Genomic DNA, 15,680 nt, shown 5'->3' with positions numbered 1-15,680 from the left:
CCCAGCACAACTCACTCCACATTCTTGAGAGAAATCTTCTGACTAGGTCGAGTGGCTGAGACAGTGATATAGATGTGGAGGGCAGCAAGGCCCAAAAGCATCTCTGGCTTGGGGTCCATTCCAAAGCGTTCTCGGATAACATCGTTCCGACTCTGTGAGAGAGGGCAATTCAAACCTATTAGTTGAAGGAGATGTTCCCTCCCCACCCACCCTTCCATCCCAGAATAAATATCCTAGTGTAAGGAAGACTTCCTAGATCAAGGAGAAGAGGAAAATTCTGCCTTTGGGGAAGCGGTAACAGAGGAAGCTTGGCTCTCATAGACACTATTCACTTCATTCAGCAGATTTGAACAATTTTATTCTCAGTGATGTGTGCACACACTGGTATAAGTGAGCAGAACGTCTAGGTCGCTGCAAAAGTGAGACTCCCTTTCTTTCCTCCTGCTACAAAATACTCCCTGCCTTTTCTCAGGGGCCTATACGCACCCCCCAGCTCAGGTGGGAACAAAGGAAGAGAGATAGCCCAGGGTGAGAGATGGATTGCAGAGTTGGGGCAGATATTCTGTTCTTTGGGGTCTGAAGGTCAAAAGCACTGACGAAGAATCAGCCTTCCCTATGCTATCCTAAAAGGGCTACCCTAGAACTACTGGGCAAAGGTATGACAATTCCCAAACCCTGAGGGTCAGAGTCCCAGCTATAAATGATTCAGCCTTGGTTAGACCAGTTGCTCATTGTGGTGAGGTGGAACCAGGATGAGCTAAGGGACTAGGGAGCCATGGTACAGCATAGGAGAAAGAGGAAAAAGAATGCTTCATCAATGATCATCTATGTAGAAAATCCAATGGAATCTAAAAAAAAAAACCAACCAACTACTAGAACTAATAAGTTAGCAGGGTTGCAGGATATAATATTAATATACAAAAATGAATTACATTTCTACATGCTTGTGACAATCAGAATTCAAATTAAAATTCAAAACCATTTACCAAAGCATCAAAAATATGAAAAAACTAGGGATATATCTGTTAAAATATGTGAAAAAAAACTGTACATTGAAAACATTGCTGAGAAAAATTAAAGAAGATATAAATAAATGTAAAAATATCCTGTATTCATGGGTTTGAAGACTCAATATTATTAAGATGGCAATTCTCCCTCAAATCTATCTATAGATTCAGCACAATCAAAATCATGGCATGTTTTTGGTAGAAATTGACAAGCAAATTGTAAAATTCACATGGAAATGCAAAGGGCCTAGAATGGTCAAAACAACTTTGAAAAAGAGGAAAGTTGGAGGACAAACACTACCTGATTTTAAGACTTATTATAAAGCTACAGTAACCAAAAGAGTGTGATATTGGCATAAAGATAAGTAGATAGATCAATGAAATAGAAAAGAGGGTTCTGAAATAGACCCACGGACATAAAGACAACTGATTTTTGACAAAAGTGCAAAGGCAATTCAGTGGAGAAAGGATAGTCTTTTCAACAAACAGAGCTGAAAGAACTAAATATCCATATGCAAAAAACCCCAACTTTGATTAGTACCTTGTATCACATACAAAAGTTAACTCAAAATGAATCACAGACCTAAATGTAAAATCTAAAATGATAAAACATCTAGAAAGAAATAGGAAAAAAATCTTTGTGACCTTGGGTTAGGCCAAGATTTTTTACATAGGACACCACAAGCACAATTCATAAAATAATAAATTGATAAATTGGACTTCATCAAAATTCAAACTTGTGCTCTGTGAAAGACATTGTTTAGAGACTGAAAAGACAAGCCATAGACCGGGAGAAAATAACTGTAAATAACATATCCAACAAAGGACTTGTATTCAGAATGCATAAATAACTCTCAAAATTTGATAACAAGAAAACAAACAATTCCAATAAAAAAAGTAGGAAAAAGATTTGAACAGATACTCCACTAAAAGATGCAGGATGGCAAACAGACACAAGAAAATATGTTTAAAATCATTAGTCCTTATGAAAATGCAAATGAAAACCTCAATGAAATACCACTGCACACTATTAGAATGACTAAAATAAAATAAAAATACTGACAAGATCAAGTGCTGATGAGGATGTGGAGAAACTTAGAGTCTCATACATGGCTGGTGGGAATCTGAAATGGTACTTTGGAAAATAGTATTGGAATTTTTCAAAGAAGTTAAAGAAAGGTAGATCTACCATATGATCAAATAATTCCATCCCAAGGGAAAAGAAAGTATATGTCATACAAAGACTTGTACATGAATATACATAGAATCTTTTTTTCAGTCATAGCCAAAACCTTAAAATAACTCAAATATCCATCAGCAGGTGAACTGATTAACAAATTCTGGTACATCTAGCCCTGGCCGGGTAGCTCAATTGGTTAGAGCATCATCCCCATACACAAAGGTTGCAGGTTCGATCCCTGGTCAGGGCACATACAAGAATCAACTAATGGGCCCACCCGGCGTGGCTCAGTGGTTGAGTGTTGACCTATGAACCAGGAGGTCATGGTTCGATTCCTGGTCAGGGCATATGCCCAGGATGCAGGCTCAATCCCCAGTGTGGGGCATGCAGGAGGCATCCAATCAATGATTCTCTCATCACTGATGTTTCTATCTCTCTCTCCCTCTCCCTTCCTTTCTGAAATCAATAAAAATATATTTAAAAAAAGAATCAACCAATGAGTGCGTAAATAAGTGAAACAACAAGTCGATACTTTTCTCCTCTACTCACTCTCTAAAAAAAAAAATCAATAAATAAAAACAATTTCAAATTTTGGTACATCCATACTATGGAATACTACTCAACAATAAAAAGGAATGAAGTACTGATACACACAATGACATGGGTGGATCGCAAAATCACTATGCTAAGTAAAAGAAGCCAGACCAAAATAAGTGTAAATACTGTACCATTTCATTTATATAAAACTCTAGAAAATGCAAACTAATCTATATTGACAGAAAGCAGTTCAGTTGTTGCCTAGAGATTGGGGTGGGGCGGGGGATGAATTACAAAGGAGCCCAAGGAAACCTTTGGGGGTGATGGATATATTCAGTATCTTGACTGTGGTGATGGTTTCATGAATATAAACATATGTCAAAACTTATCAAATTGTACATTTTAAATATATGCAGTTTATTATGTGTCAATTAGACCTCAATAAAGCTGTTCAATATATAAAAATAATTAATATAGTCAATAATACTATTGTAATAACTATGTATGGTGCCAGATGAGTACTAGACTTATCAGGGTAATCACTTTGAAAGGTATATAAATGTCTATTCACTATGTTGTACACCTGAAACTAATATAATATCGTATGTCAACTATAACTAAAAAATAAAATTTAAAAATAATCTTAAAAAGATTTTTTTAAAAGGAAGAATATAGCTGAAGTCCCTATCATCACAAAGGGGAGAGAGAGGGTGGACATGTTTTGTCACCAAATTCCAAAATATTTGAACAAAGATGATTGCCCAGAAGCTTGAAGAAATGAGAACGAAACTTATAAAACTCACAGAGGAACCACAACTTATTGTCCCCTAAAGTGCTAGTGAAGGAACCCAAGGCTGTTTGAGAAACGTTTCTAACATTATAGGTTGTCAGAAGGGGCAGCAAGGACAACCACAATGTCGTATAGCATATCTCCAACAGAGATGTGTTTGAGGGATTCACCCCCTCCACCCCATCAAGCATTCCATATGTCCTATGGGTATCCCAAAACGACCTTATCTTTTCCATTCCACTACCTATATTCTCTAACTTGGGGAATGATACTACCTCATTGAGTCAAAACCGATTAATTCTACCCTTTTAATATCTCTTGCATCCCACCCCACCCCCTCCATCACTGCCCTGATTCCAGCCCCCATCATTTCTCCTCTGGACCACTGTGATAAGTCCCTAGCTGGTGTATATCCTCATCTGACCATGCTATTCTCCTTTTAATACTTCTGTGCCCCCACCTTACAAAGGATTTCTTTAGATGCATATTAGAATCACATGAGGAATTTAGAAAGCATAAATGTTTAGACCCATTCTCATAGATTTTGATGTATTAGGTCTTGGGTGGGGCAGAACATTTCCCCCACCAAAAACAAAACAAAACAAAACAAAAAAACACCTTCCCAGTTAATTCTAATGTGCAACTAGAGTTAAGACCCACTGCTCTGAAGCAGTGGTTCTCAAACTCCATTGAGCATCAGAATCCCCTAAAAGTCTTGTTAAAACAGGTTGCTTGGCCAGGCTGGTGTGGCTCAGTGGTTGAGCGTTGACCTATGAATAAGGCTGTCACCATTTGATTCCCTGTCAGGGCACATGCCCAGGTTGTGGGCTCGATCCCCAATGGGGAGCATGCAAGAGGCAGCCGATCAATGATTCTCTCTCAGCATTGATGTTTCTATCTCTCTTTCCCTCTCCCTTCCTCTCTGAAATCAATAAAAATATATTTTAAACAACAACAACAACACAGGTTTCTGGGCCTAAACGCCAGATTTCTGATTCATTAGGAATAGAGTAGGGCTCAAGAATTTGCATTTCTAACAAGTTCCTGGTTAATGCTGCTGTTGCTGGTCCAGGGGCCACACTTTGAGAACCATTGCCCTAAATAATTTTAAAGCCTGTGCTTGACATGACCTATCAATCCCTTCACCATCTGCTTCCCGTCTCTCCCATTTCATTTCTTATCACTCCTGACCTCACATTCTGTAACGTAGCCATAATAAATTACTCTCAGCTTTCACATCATGCTCTGCTGTTTCATGCCACCAAGCCTTGGCAGATGCAAGTCCCTTTGCATAGAATGTGCCCCCTCCACTCAATCTCTGCACACAGCAAACATCCATTAATCCTTCAAGGCTAAGAGCATGCATACATCACTTCTTTTGTGAAGCCTTCACTATCCCCTTCCCATGGAGAGTTGGCAAGTTGCTTCCTGGATGTTGCTACCGACAATGCACTGTCTTACTAGTATATTTATTTGTGCACAAATCTATGAGGTCTAGAGAGTCAGACATTTCTTTGTTCACCTGGATTAGCAGCATTCAGCACAGGGCCTGGCCTAGAGTAAGTGCTTAGCAAATGTCTCTGGATGAACTGAATTGGGAATCATCTCCTTACTGGAGCTAGGTACTATACTAGGGTTTGGGAATCCTGTTACCCAAATAGGCTGGTTAAACCTTGAGATTCTTTGATGGTGCCAGAGTTATTGGTGTTGCTTGCTCCTGAAAATTGATGAGACCTGTCTAAACAGACAGGAATTTGAACCACAGACAGTTCAGGTTACCAGGCTAATCAACTTGGCCATGGCCTATGATGGTAGCAGAAGAGGAAAGGGCCTTCAGAGCTACCTGGAGGTTGGAAAAACTTACATAGCGACTTCATTGTGATGGCAGAACATCCTGCCTGCTTTTTTGTCCATTGTTCTGTCTGTCTGTGTATCCCCAATCAGACTCTACCTGGATGTACAGGTACTCAAAAGCAGCAGGATCCCGATGCAGTAGCTCCACAGGGTCTTTGGGAAAGAAGCTTATTCGGAAGAGGCATTTCATTCCATGATAGTGTGTCCGCTGTACCACCTGAATCCAAGGGATGAGAAGTGGGGGGGCAAAGAGATCTGGGAATCAATAGCTATGCTGGTAGGAGCCAGCTTGGTGGCTCCTCAAGGTGGGGCTTGGGGAAGAGCAAGGGTGCTGTCTCCCAGCTGACCAATTCCAATTACCCTTAGAGAAAAGTGATGGGGAGCTAGATCTTTTCTGCCCTTCTGACCCAAGTGACTAGAATTTTTGAATCACTTAGCCAGAACGTGGCTTTTATCAACAATCGGGTCTAAGGCCCCAGATACTGGGTAGAAAGAGAGGGCTCCTAGGAATTTCTCTCTTTTCTTGCTGTGGGGCTAATGCAGAAGGGCCTGGCTTCAAACAGAGTAAGTTGCTAATTAGAAGCTAAATCAAAGATTTAAAATCCAATTTGGAGGTATAGATGAAACAAGTGGGAAATATATATCAGTAATTGCTGACACTGGCATTGGGTAATGAGGGGGTCCCTATATAATCCTTTTTAATATTGTATATTTGAGAGGTTTTTTTTGTTGTTGTTGTTTTCAATAAAAAGGTTAAAATCCCACTTGAAACAAGAGATCAATTGGATTCAAAAGACCTCTGGAGGGGTAGGGAGGCGTTTAGGCCTCCCTCCAAGCAGGACACTCACGACCTTCCCTTCATAGATGGGAACTTGTGAATCCCTGGATTGCATTTGGCTGAGAACTAAACTTGGAGAATTTTCCTTTCCAAAATCTTTCCATTTTTTTGTGTCTGATTTTGGCTTTTGTTTCATTTCCATTTAGCCATTTCTTCCCAATTGTTCCTCTCCAACTCCTTCCCTCCCTCTCTGGGAATATTGATTGGCCCTGGTTGCCTCTTTGGCTCTTCCCGGTGTTTTACTGTTGGTGAAATACTATGCAGCCATCCTGGATTTCCCCAGCCTTTTTCATATAGTAAAGGTTAAGATGATAAGATGCTTTCTCCTACTCTGCTTTGGAAGTTGACATGGGTGACATACTACCCATTCTTGGCCTCATTCAGCTCATTCCCATCCCACACTTGTCCTGGCCTCACTGGCCTCACTAGACTCCATTGGCTGATCCCTTCATTACAGTCTTCATGTGAAGGCCAAGTTTCCTCTTGGAGGCAGAAAAGTCTAGCAGGCACTGCTTCCAGGAGACAGGACAGTTGACAATGTTCTTCAACTCAGCATTCCAGGAGCCATGCAACAAATTACTACCCCACACTTTTTACATAAAGACCAGGATTAACAATCTTCATGCCCTTTTTAGGTTACAAGGGACATTGCCAAAAGTCTTCTGGAGGTAGGTAATATAGACTTTGATTGAGAACTGTGACTTCTGGGAAATGGCTGAACATATCATTATACATTTTCCAAAATAAGAGCACCTGGGGTCCTCTTCTCTAGTAGAGGCCACATGCAAAGCTATCAAGCCAGGATAAAAGAGTTACTTACATAAGCCAGGGGCTGCTTGTCCTGGAGAAGCAGGAACTTGTGGTTCTGTTCTGGCCCAGCATACTCAAGGACAAGAGCAAAGTGCTCAATGTACCTGAGCGAAAGACGGTCCTGCAATGTCACCATCACATCCTATGGAAAAGAAAAGAGCCTTAAGAGGGAGATCCTTTCCAATTCTAATCTACTCTAAGCACCAAACATGGGTAAGGGGGACTGAATACTAAGGAAGTAAGTCATGGGGGGAAGGCTGAGACTGGGGAAGTGGACCAGGCAGAGATACCAGCCTTTACAGTGGTCTAGGCAATGTGCTTCAGATGAGGAGAGTGATGCATGAGTGCTATTTAGAGGCCTTGGCCCTGGGAAACAGAAATGGTGCAGGGGGTAGAGAGAAGTATTTCTGAATTTGGCCTGGCCAGGCATATAGCAAAAGAAGATCATGGCTGGCCATACTTTTTTCCCTCTCTTCTTCTTTTCAACAAATTATTTTCTGAGTGCTTACTAAGTGCCAGGCACTCTAGTAGTTCTTCCCTCACCTTCATCATCATCATCTTCTTCTTTTTTTTTTTTTTGTTAATCCTCACCTGAGGATATTTTTTCCATTGAATTTTAGAGAGAGTGGAAGGGAGAGAGGGAGGTAGGGAAAGAGAGAGAGAGAAACATTGATGTGAGAGAGAGATATCAATTGGTTACCTCCCTGCACGCACCCCGACTGGGGCAGGGGACTGAACCTGCAACCTAGGTAGGTGCCCTTGACTGGAATCGAATCCACAGCCCTTCATTATAACAATTGAGCAACACCAGCCAGGACTTTGCTGACCTTCTCATGTAAGAATGTTCACTCTGGTTTGTCCCTCAACTCTTTATTTAGGAATTTAAAAAAGCAAAACTGATAATTTTATTATTAAAAAGTCAACTTTCTAGATTTAAAAACCTAAATTGAATGACTTGAGTTACTGGAAAAATATTCATTTTTCATGACAGCTGGATTTTAAAGACAATCAACTTAGCAACTTGAAAAATGTGTTCATGCAGAGGAACTACGTCACATGTCTTGTGTACAGTCATAAATCTGACTACTTCTGGGTTCCATCTGCTCTGCTGCCCTACTTTTATTACTAGGGTGTCTGGAAACATATCTGTGGGGGCTGGTCAAATGTCAGTTTGAGACTTCTGCCATCTATTTGCCTACAATGGTCTCCAATGTGTGTGCTCGTGGAGTCAGCATCACTCAGCCTCCAAAGGCCGGAAAGAAGCAGGCTTGGGAATGGGAAGCTCCCTTACAGCCAGGGCTTTAAAAAAAAAACCCTCAGTGAACATGAAAAAGACATTGAACCATTCAGATATTCAGCTGGAAATGGGTGTGCAGTTGAGAGTACCCTTTTGTATTATCCAAATAGTCACAGATGCACCAGTGTTTCTGGAGCTCTGGCAGGAACAAATGAGGTTTTCTTTGCAGTTCGGCTGCATTGGGATTGTGGACAGCCAAGTCTTGGTGATTGCCAACTGGTGTTACAAGTGTAACAGCCCCCATGCCAGACTGCCAATACACTCTGGTACCTCTCTGGGACAAGTGAATAGCCAGTACACCCTCCCTAAAGTTAGGGTAAGATCACAAGCTAGGGGACACTGTTGTCCTAGAAGGCTGGGGCTACCTGAAAGCCAGAATGGTGATGTAAGGTGGGAGAACACTTGGAGAAGGCTCCAAGGGGATATAGAGGAGTAAAGGCTCCAGTGTAGGGAAAGGTCTAGAGTGGACATACCAACCCATGAAACAATACCAAGGAGGATTCTGACACAAAGAAATATCCACATCTGGAGGTGGGGCATTTGGATACTCCTGGTGATCTAGTTCTGGTTCAATGCTCCTCCCACAGACTAAGACATTCAATAGTCAAGAGAGAATCTCAGGGCACCCTAAGGAGTATGTTTCAGTCCTAAGACCCATGACGGATCCACCCAGGCCTTAGCCTTCGGAAGAAACTCTTGGTTCAATCAACAGGGGGTAGGCTCAGTGTTTTGCAACTCAGGTGCTACTGGCACTTTGGGCAGGACAATTCTTTATAATTCAGGGACTGTCCCACTCCCTACAGGACACTTAGCATCTCTGACTTTGAGAGACTAAATACCAGTATCATTCATGGGGATAATCCCCAATTGCTTCAGACATCCCCAAAAGCTGTTTGGGAAAGGAAAGTGCCAACCGTGGCTGTGAACCACTGGCAATGCCAGTTCTGAACACCTAATAATTCCTTTTTATTTTTAAAGTATATTTTTTTATTGTTGACAGTAAAAAAGAGCCTATAGCACCCAGTATTCCCAGGTGGTCTCCCATCCAAGTATTAACCAGGCCCACTTGATAACTCCTCTTAGGGAAAGTTTCCTAGCCCAGGGGTTTCTTCATTTATAGATTTGTCTTAGCCTCGGTATGGGTACCTAAGAACATCTTTGAGCCAAGGTGGGTTTTCTGGGCAGGCACTGTAGCCGCCCATTAGTCTGGGTAGCATTGTTTAAGTGGAAATATTCATTCTGAAAATGGTGTTCTCTTTGAGGATAGGGTCCAGAAGAAGCAGAAACAGATATTTCTGTCCCAGAACAGAGTTGAACCTGGGGTTAATTGTATCATCACCTCTCTTCTTCAGGACTAAGGGAATTGCTACAACTTTTAAACAGCTGGCTGAGCCATTAAGAATCACAGCTCAGTAACTGCTCTTTCTGTGAAAAGAATAGTCAAAGGGACTGTTGCTGGACTTTTCAAATCTTGGTTCAGTGCTTAAGATCTGCTTGCTATTTAAAAAGCAAAGCATGTCTAAGCTACTCTCCTGAGAGATTGTGTTTGCTGATTTCTTTGTGTAAACTTACGTAGGTGTTATTGTATAAATATAAAACACATTTTGCTTTATAAGTGGTTTAATGATCTTCACACTCCTTAGCTCCTGAGTCTTGAAAGGCCCAGCATAACACCGACACAAATCAGTTCACCAGTAGATGTGTGTGGACATTTGTGCTCACACATGCACACATTTGTTCAAGCACATATACATGTGTGGCATACACACACATTTACAATCATTAGCACAGAATTGGGCATACAAATACCACCCCACTTTCACCTGAGGACTGTGTGTTTTTGCATCCTGGTGGGTTCACAGCAGCAGGAGCTCAAAGGCCACCTTGCTCTGGCAGCAAGCAGCTCTGTGCAGAATCAAAGGAACCCAAGGACCAGTAGCTGTGTGTGCTCTGGAGAGGGCAATGCTGACCCAAGGGAGGAGACTCTGTATGTACCTTAACAGTGGTCCGGCCATCAAATGTGAAAGACTTGATCTGTCCATTTTCTAAGAAGACCTTCAGGACATTGGGGATGAGGAGAAGAGCTTCCTTCTTCATCATTTTCTGTGAATAGGAAGGGAAAGGACAAGAGGGTCTCATTTAGGATGAAAGAAACCAGAAGAGTGTAGAAAGGAAGAGAAAAGAGTGAGTGAAGGAGACAGGGAGCCAAATGTATGATAGGACAAAGAGACAGAGGAAAGAGCAGATCAATAATAATGTTACATGGACACCAAAACTAAATTCTCTAAGACACTGGGCCATATCAAAAGTTCCCCATTTGATGGCACAACACACCCACATTCTACTATGGCTCATAGCTCCACAGCTTCAGAGACCACCACACACTGAAGGGCTGATGGGAGGTCTCTGTAGGAGCCCATATCATTCATCTGCTCCTATCTCCTGACACCTCCCTTTCCACTAGGCCCTTCAAATATCGAGTTCACTTCCATATCCATGCATTTGCCCTACTATTCCCCTTACCCTGTAACATCCTAAGTCCTTCCTGAACTGGCACCTGCCTACTTCCCAGATTCATGTCTTGTCATACCCATGCTGCTCTTTCATGTCTCCATACCTGTGACAAGTCATCATTCAGGGACTGTCTTACGCCCTACTGGACACTTAGCATCCCTGACCTGAGACACTAAGTGCCAATAGTATGCCAAACCATGGGAATAACACACACAAAAAAAACCGCTCAGACATTTCCAAAATTTCTCTGAAAATGAACATTACTGGCCATGATTGAGAAATACTGATAAGACCCATGTTTGAATACCTGATTATTCCTTAGCAAAAATTGTCCTGGCCTATGCATTTATTTATTTATAGAGCAGTGCATGTTTAAATTCTCAATAAATATTTGTAAAATAAAGACTGTTCCCTCTACCTTCCTCAGCAAACTCCTACTCATCCTTTTTTTAAAACATTTATTTTTATAAATATATTTTTAGTGATTTTAAAGAGAGAGGAAGAGGGAAGAAGAGAAGAACATCCATCGACCGGTTGCCACCTGTGGGGGATCGAACCTACAACTCAGATAAGTGCCTTGACCGGGAATGGAACCAGCGACTTTTTGGAGCATGGGATGATGCCCAACCAATTGAGCCACACTGGCCAGGGCTCTACTCATCCTTTAAAATTCAGCTTACAGATAAATTCTGGAAAGCCTTGTCCAGTATTGCCAGGACCTTGAACCTGGTGTTCCCATGTGTACCAAAAGCAACATATACACACCTCTCTCAGTGCTCTTCTCATATTTAAAAAAATGTTTGTCCTTCACAATCAAACACTGAGCTCAGAGCACAATAACCATGTCGTAGTCAATCTTTGTAGTTTCATTGACAAGAGTCCTTGGTACACAGTTAGTTCTCAATAAATTGCTGCTGAATATACTAGTATGAGCAGTAGGTGCTTATATGTGCTTACTTGAATTATTCATCAGGAGAATCCAACCATTTCCCAGGGCCAACATCATTACTTTTTTAGGAACTGATGGACAGATTCCTTAATTCAGTGGGTTTTCATTGGGCCTGTACTATATTCCCTGCACTGTGCTAAGCCCTGTGGGGGTTATGGCAAAAACAGAAGACCCGGGCTTAGTCTTATACTCTTGTTGAAGTGACTTGGCATATGCACATATCCATTAGAGAACGATTATAAAACCAAAACAAACTAAGAGGTGTTAAGTTTTCCCAGTTGAGGTAAATTGGATTTTTATTTTTATTTTTTTAAATATATTTTATTGCCGAAGCTGGTTTGGCTCAGTGGATAGAGCGTCGGCCTGCGGACTGAAAGGTCCCAGGTTCGATTCCGGTCAAGGGCATGTACCTTGGTTGCGGGCACATCCCCGGTAGGGGGTGTGCAGGAGGCAGCTGATTGATGCCTATATTTTTTAAAATATATTTTATTGATTTTTTTACAGAGAGGAAGGGAGAGGGAATAGAGAGGTAGAAACATCGATGAGAGAGAAACATCGACCAGCTGCCTCCTGCACACCCCCTACTGGGGATGTGCCCGCAACCAATGTACATGCCCTTGACCAGAATCGAACCTGGGACCTTTCAGTCCGCAGGCCGACGCTCTATCCACTGAGCCAAACCGGTTAGGGCTGAATTTTTATTTTGAAGATAATGGGTGTGGACTATTGGAGAGGCCATAAGAGAACAGTCCAAATCTAGGAACTTCCATGAACAAAGTATGAAAACATGAACAAGTAAGTCTTCCTGGATCAGGGTTTGGTTGGCAGTGGTGGAGAGCCAGGAATCAAGCCATAGTGGGAAGTGATGGGTTATAGAGCTGGAGAAGTGTGATTCCCTGGTCCTCTCCCTGATCCTGAGATACTTTGCTCCTGCCAAGCCCAGAGCCCTGTATCCCCAGGCTGATGACACTCAATGGTGGCAGGTTTTATTTAGCACACTGGGTTGGACTCAGATAATTACTTAATTGATTTTGTTTAAAAATAGAGTTGGCAAGGAACACCCACAGGATTTATTTTTGCTCCAGCTGCTTAATAAAGCCCTGGAACATGAAGGGCAGGGGATGATAGGACAACCCGGTATCACCGGAGCATGGACTTCCCCAGGTCCCAACTAATGGTGAAGCTGCTATGGTCTACACTAGTGGTGGTGGTGGAATGCTGTTGCAATTTCCTAAGCACAACTACAATGAAAACATTTATGTCTGTCTCTTTTGCAGACAAGAGCCTTGTACCACACCTAGTTGCCTGTCCTGAAGCAACAGAAATAATCTGGGTGGGTCCCGAATACTCTAGGGCAGTGGTCGGCAAACTCATTAGTCAACAGAGCCAAATATCAACAGTACAACGATTGAAATTTCTTTTGAGCCAAATTTTTCAAACTTAAATTTCTTCTAACGCCGCTTCTTCAAAATAGACTCGCCCAGGCCGTGGTATTTTGTGGAAGAGCCACATTCAAGGGGCCAAAGAGCCACATGTGGCTCGAAAGCTGCAGTTTGCCGACCACGGCTCTAGGGCATTCCCATTCAGACTGGTCTGGAGTAGGGGCTTGATTCTGCCTGTAGCTAGCTGAGACATATGGAGAGGGAAGTCATGGTGGAGAAAGAGGAGGATGGGGAAGGAAGAGTGGAAGGGAGAAGAAAAGAAGGGAGAATAAAGGAGGGGAAGAAGGTAAGGGAGAAGAAGGGAAGGAGTTCTTCATTGAGTGGCCTGGCCTTGGTTCGTTACTATGTAATGCTGAGATGTGATAGGTAGTTCCTGTCTGTACTTTCCAAAATCAAGTCACATTTCCTCTGGATTTTGAAGGGCTCATGACATAAACATCATCTTAGTAACTTGGATCACAGGGTCTGTTTCACCCTGATCTACAGGGACTCCATACTGCTCCCTTTTCTCTCTCTTCACCAACCCCTGCTTCTCTTCAACTTCTGCTAGGACTGATGTAAAGCCCAATCATTACTTATTAAGACAGCTTACCAATGGGGTGCTATACTTAGTTCCTTGGGCTTTGCAGCCTTCCTCCAACAGGAATGGAGGAAGACCTGGGATGAGTTTGGGAATGAGAGTCAGGGAAATGGAGATGAAAGACATCTATGTCCTCTATCCCTTCTTCTTAGTGGCTCTGTGTCAAATAACTATAGAAGTGCCTGGCATCCTACTGATTTCCCCATTCAGTCTGGGCCTACTAGCTTCTCTAAACTGCAGCTGTGCCTCAGTACATAAATGTCATGGGTCTCCTGAGACCCCATCCCATGACAGCCAGCAAAAGCACACAGAAGGCTGGCAACTCTGGCTATCCCTTCCCCCATCCCCAACCCCCACCTTACCTGCACTCCACACCCCACCCTCACCAGATATCACCATCATCTGCAGATTCCTGAGGGACTCTGACAAGCAATAATCCATGATTGCTTACCACACATCTTTCTGCTTTAAATCCACCTCTTCTCATTTGCTTATCTGGAGCAGAGAGCTCAGCTCATGTAAATCCCACAAAGAAGTGAGAAAGATTGAGGGAGGACCATAACCTCCCAAATTGGTCAGTACATGGCATGGGCTGCCAAGTGTCACCTGCTTCTCAAAAAGACTCAGTGGGGTATCCTATGCTGTCTCAATCTGAACACCCAACATCACCGAGATATATCCCATGGCAGGGAACAGGTATTTATTTTGCATCCTTTGTGGTGCTGGGAACACAGCAGATGCCTAATAAAAGCTTTGTGACTTAGAGTCTGTATCACCATTCACTGCACAGTCTTCTTCAGTCAAGATGTGGAGCTGCAGGACCACTTAAATGTGAAGAGAGCTCAATTTCACCAGCCGCTGTCTCTCTGTATCTTTGGAAAACCACTACTTAGTTCCTGCTTCTGCTTCTATCAAGTAGCCAAGAGACGTTTATGGAGCATTTGTTCTCAGTGTATGCTGCTGTGCTAGACATGAAATTTCTCTAAGCACCATGAGGATCTTGAGTGGATTGATAACATATTATTTCACAATGCCTATGGCCTCTTTGGATGACATATACCCCTCATTTGCTATCCACCCAGAGCCCCAAGGTCTCCCCCTCCAACCCTTTGGTTATGCTGTCCACTCTGAGGAGCAGCAGATGAGCAACTGCCTCAGAGCAAGACCTCGATGGCTGGGCCAATTCTGGACTTACTGCATCTGTTTCTCCAACTGCCACCTGCTCGGAAAATCGGACCTTCACAGGATTGGATTTCAGCTTGGCCTTCTTTGCAGCACTGATGAAGGCAGATTTGGGGGACTGGAAAAAGAACAGAGGGCTGGTGAGTTCTCCATCCCTGAGAAAAACCTGACCTTTGCCACACCAGAGTTAAGATGTCTCAGGATGGGTACACTTTCCCTTACTAATCAATAAGTCAATAAGTATTGATCCCCCATTAGGTGCATTGCAATGTGCTAAGTGCTTTCTTATATAGTGTGGGGCAAAAGTAGGTTTACAGTTGTGAGTATCTGAAACACATGATTTATTATTATTAATTATTTCATTATTTTCCATACAAACAACTATAACCCTACTTTTGCTCCACCCTGAGATTGGTGTTCTCTGAAAAAGCTGGGCATGAATCAAATTTGGGTGCACTGAATCCCATTATTAATGCCCTAGGCCTAAGGAAGTTTGCAAAAATTCTTTAATAATAACACAGTGAATTTTTATATATTTGGTTTTCTTAATGTGAGATATATTTAAATGGTGGTTTTTATTACATCTCAATACAAGCATCTGAAAGGATTTACAGAAATTATCTTATTCATCTCACAGCTATGCCCTGCTCCTAGGAAAGCAGCTCATAGAAAATATTATTTTAGATGTGGGAGAAAAGAT

At 42.3% G+C, this 15,680-nt stretch overlaps 1 protein-coding gene across 1 annotated transcript in view; it reads right to left on the bottom strand.

Annotated features, from left to right (window-relative positions):
- The window catches only part of FRMPD3 (FERM and PDZ domain containing 3), a 92,761-nt gene that overhangs the window by 60,976 nt on the left and 16,105 nt on the right, over positions 1–15,680 (bottom strand). The window contains exons 4-8 of the mRNA XM_008156318.3: positions 14,994–15,098; positions 10,309–10,416; positions 7,027–7,158; positions 5,466–5,585; positions 16–152 (exon numbers count right to left, since the gene is read on the bottom strand). Coding sequence (XP_008154540.2) covers positions 16–152; positions 5,466–5,585; positions 7,027–7,158; positions 10,309–10,416; positions 14,994–15,098 — 602 coding nt within the window. The remainder of the gene's footprint in view (positions 1–15; positions 153–5,465; positions 5,586–7,026; positions 7,159–10,308; positions 10,417–14,993; positions 15,099–15,680) is intronic.

The sequence above is a fragment of the Eptesicus fuscus genome, chromosome 1 (assembly GCF_027574615.1).
Source record: "Eptesicus fuscus isolate TK198812 chromosome 1, DD_ASM_mEF_20220401, whole genome shotgun sequence".
NCBI lineage: Eukaryota > Metazoa > Chordata > Mammalia > Chiroptera > Vespertilionidae > Eptesicus > Eptesicus fuscus.
The sequence above is the reverse complement of the archived record's forward strand: the minus strand, read 5'-3'. Positions and strand labels throughout refer to the sequence as shown.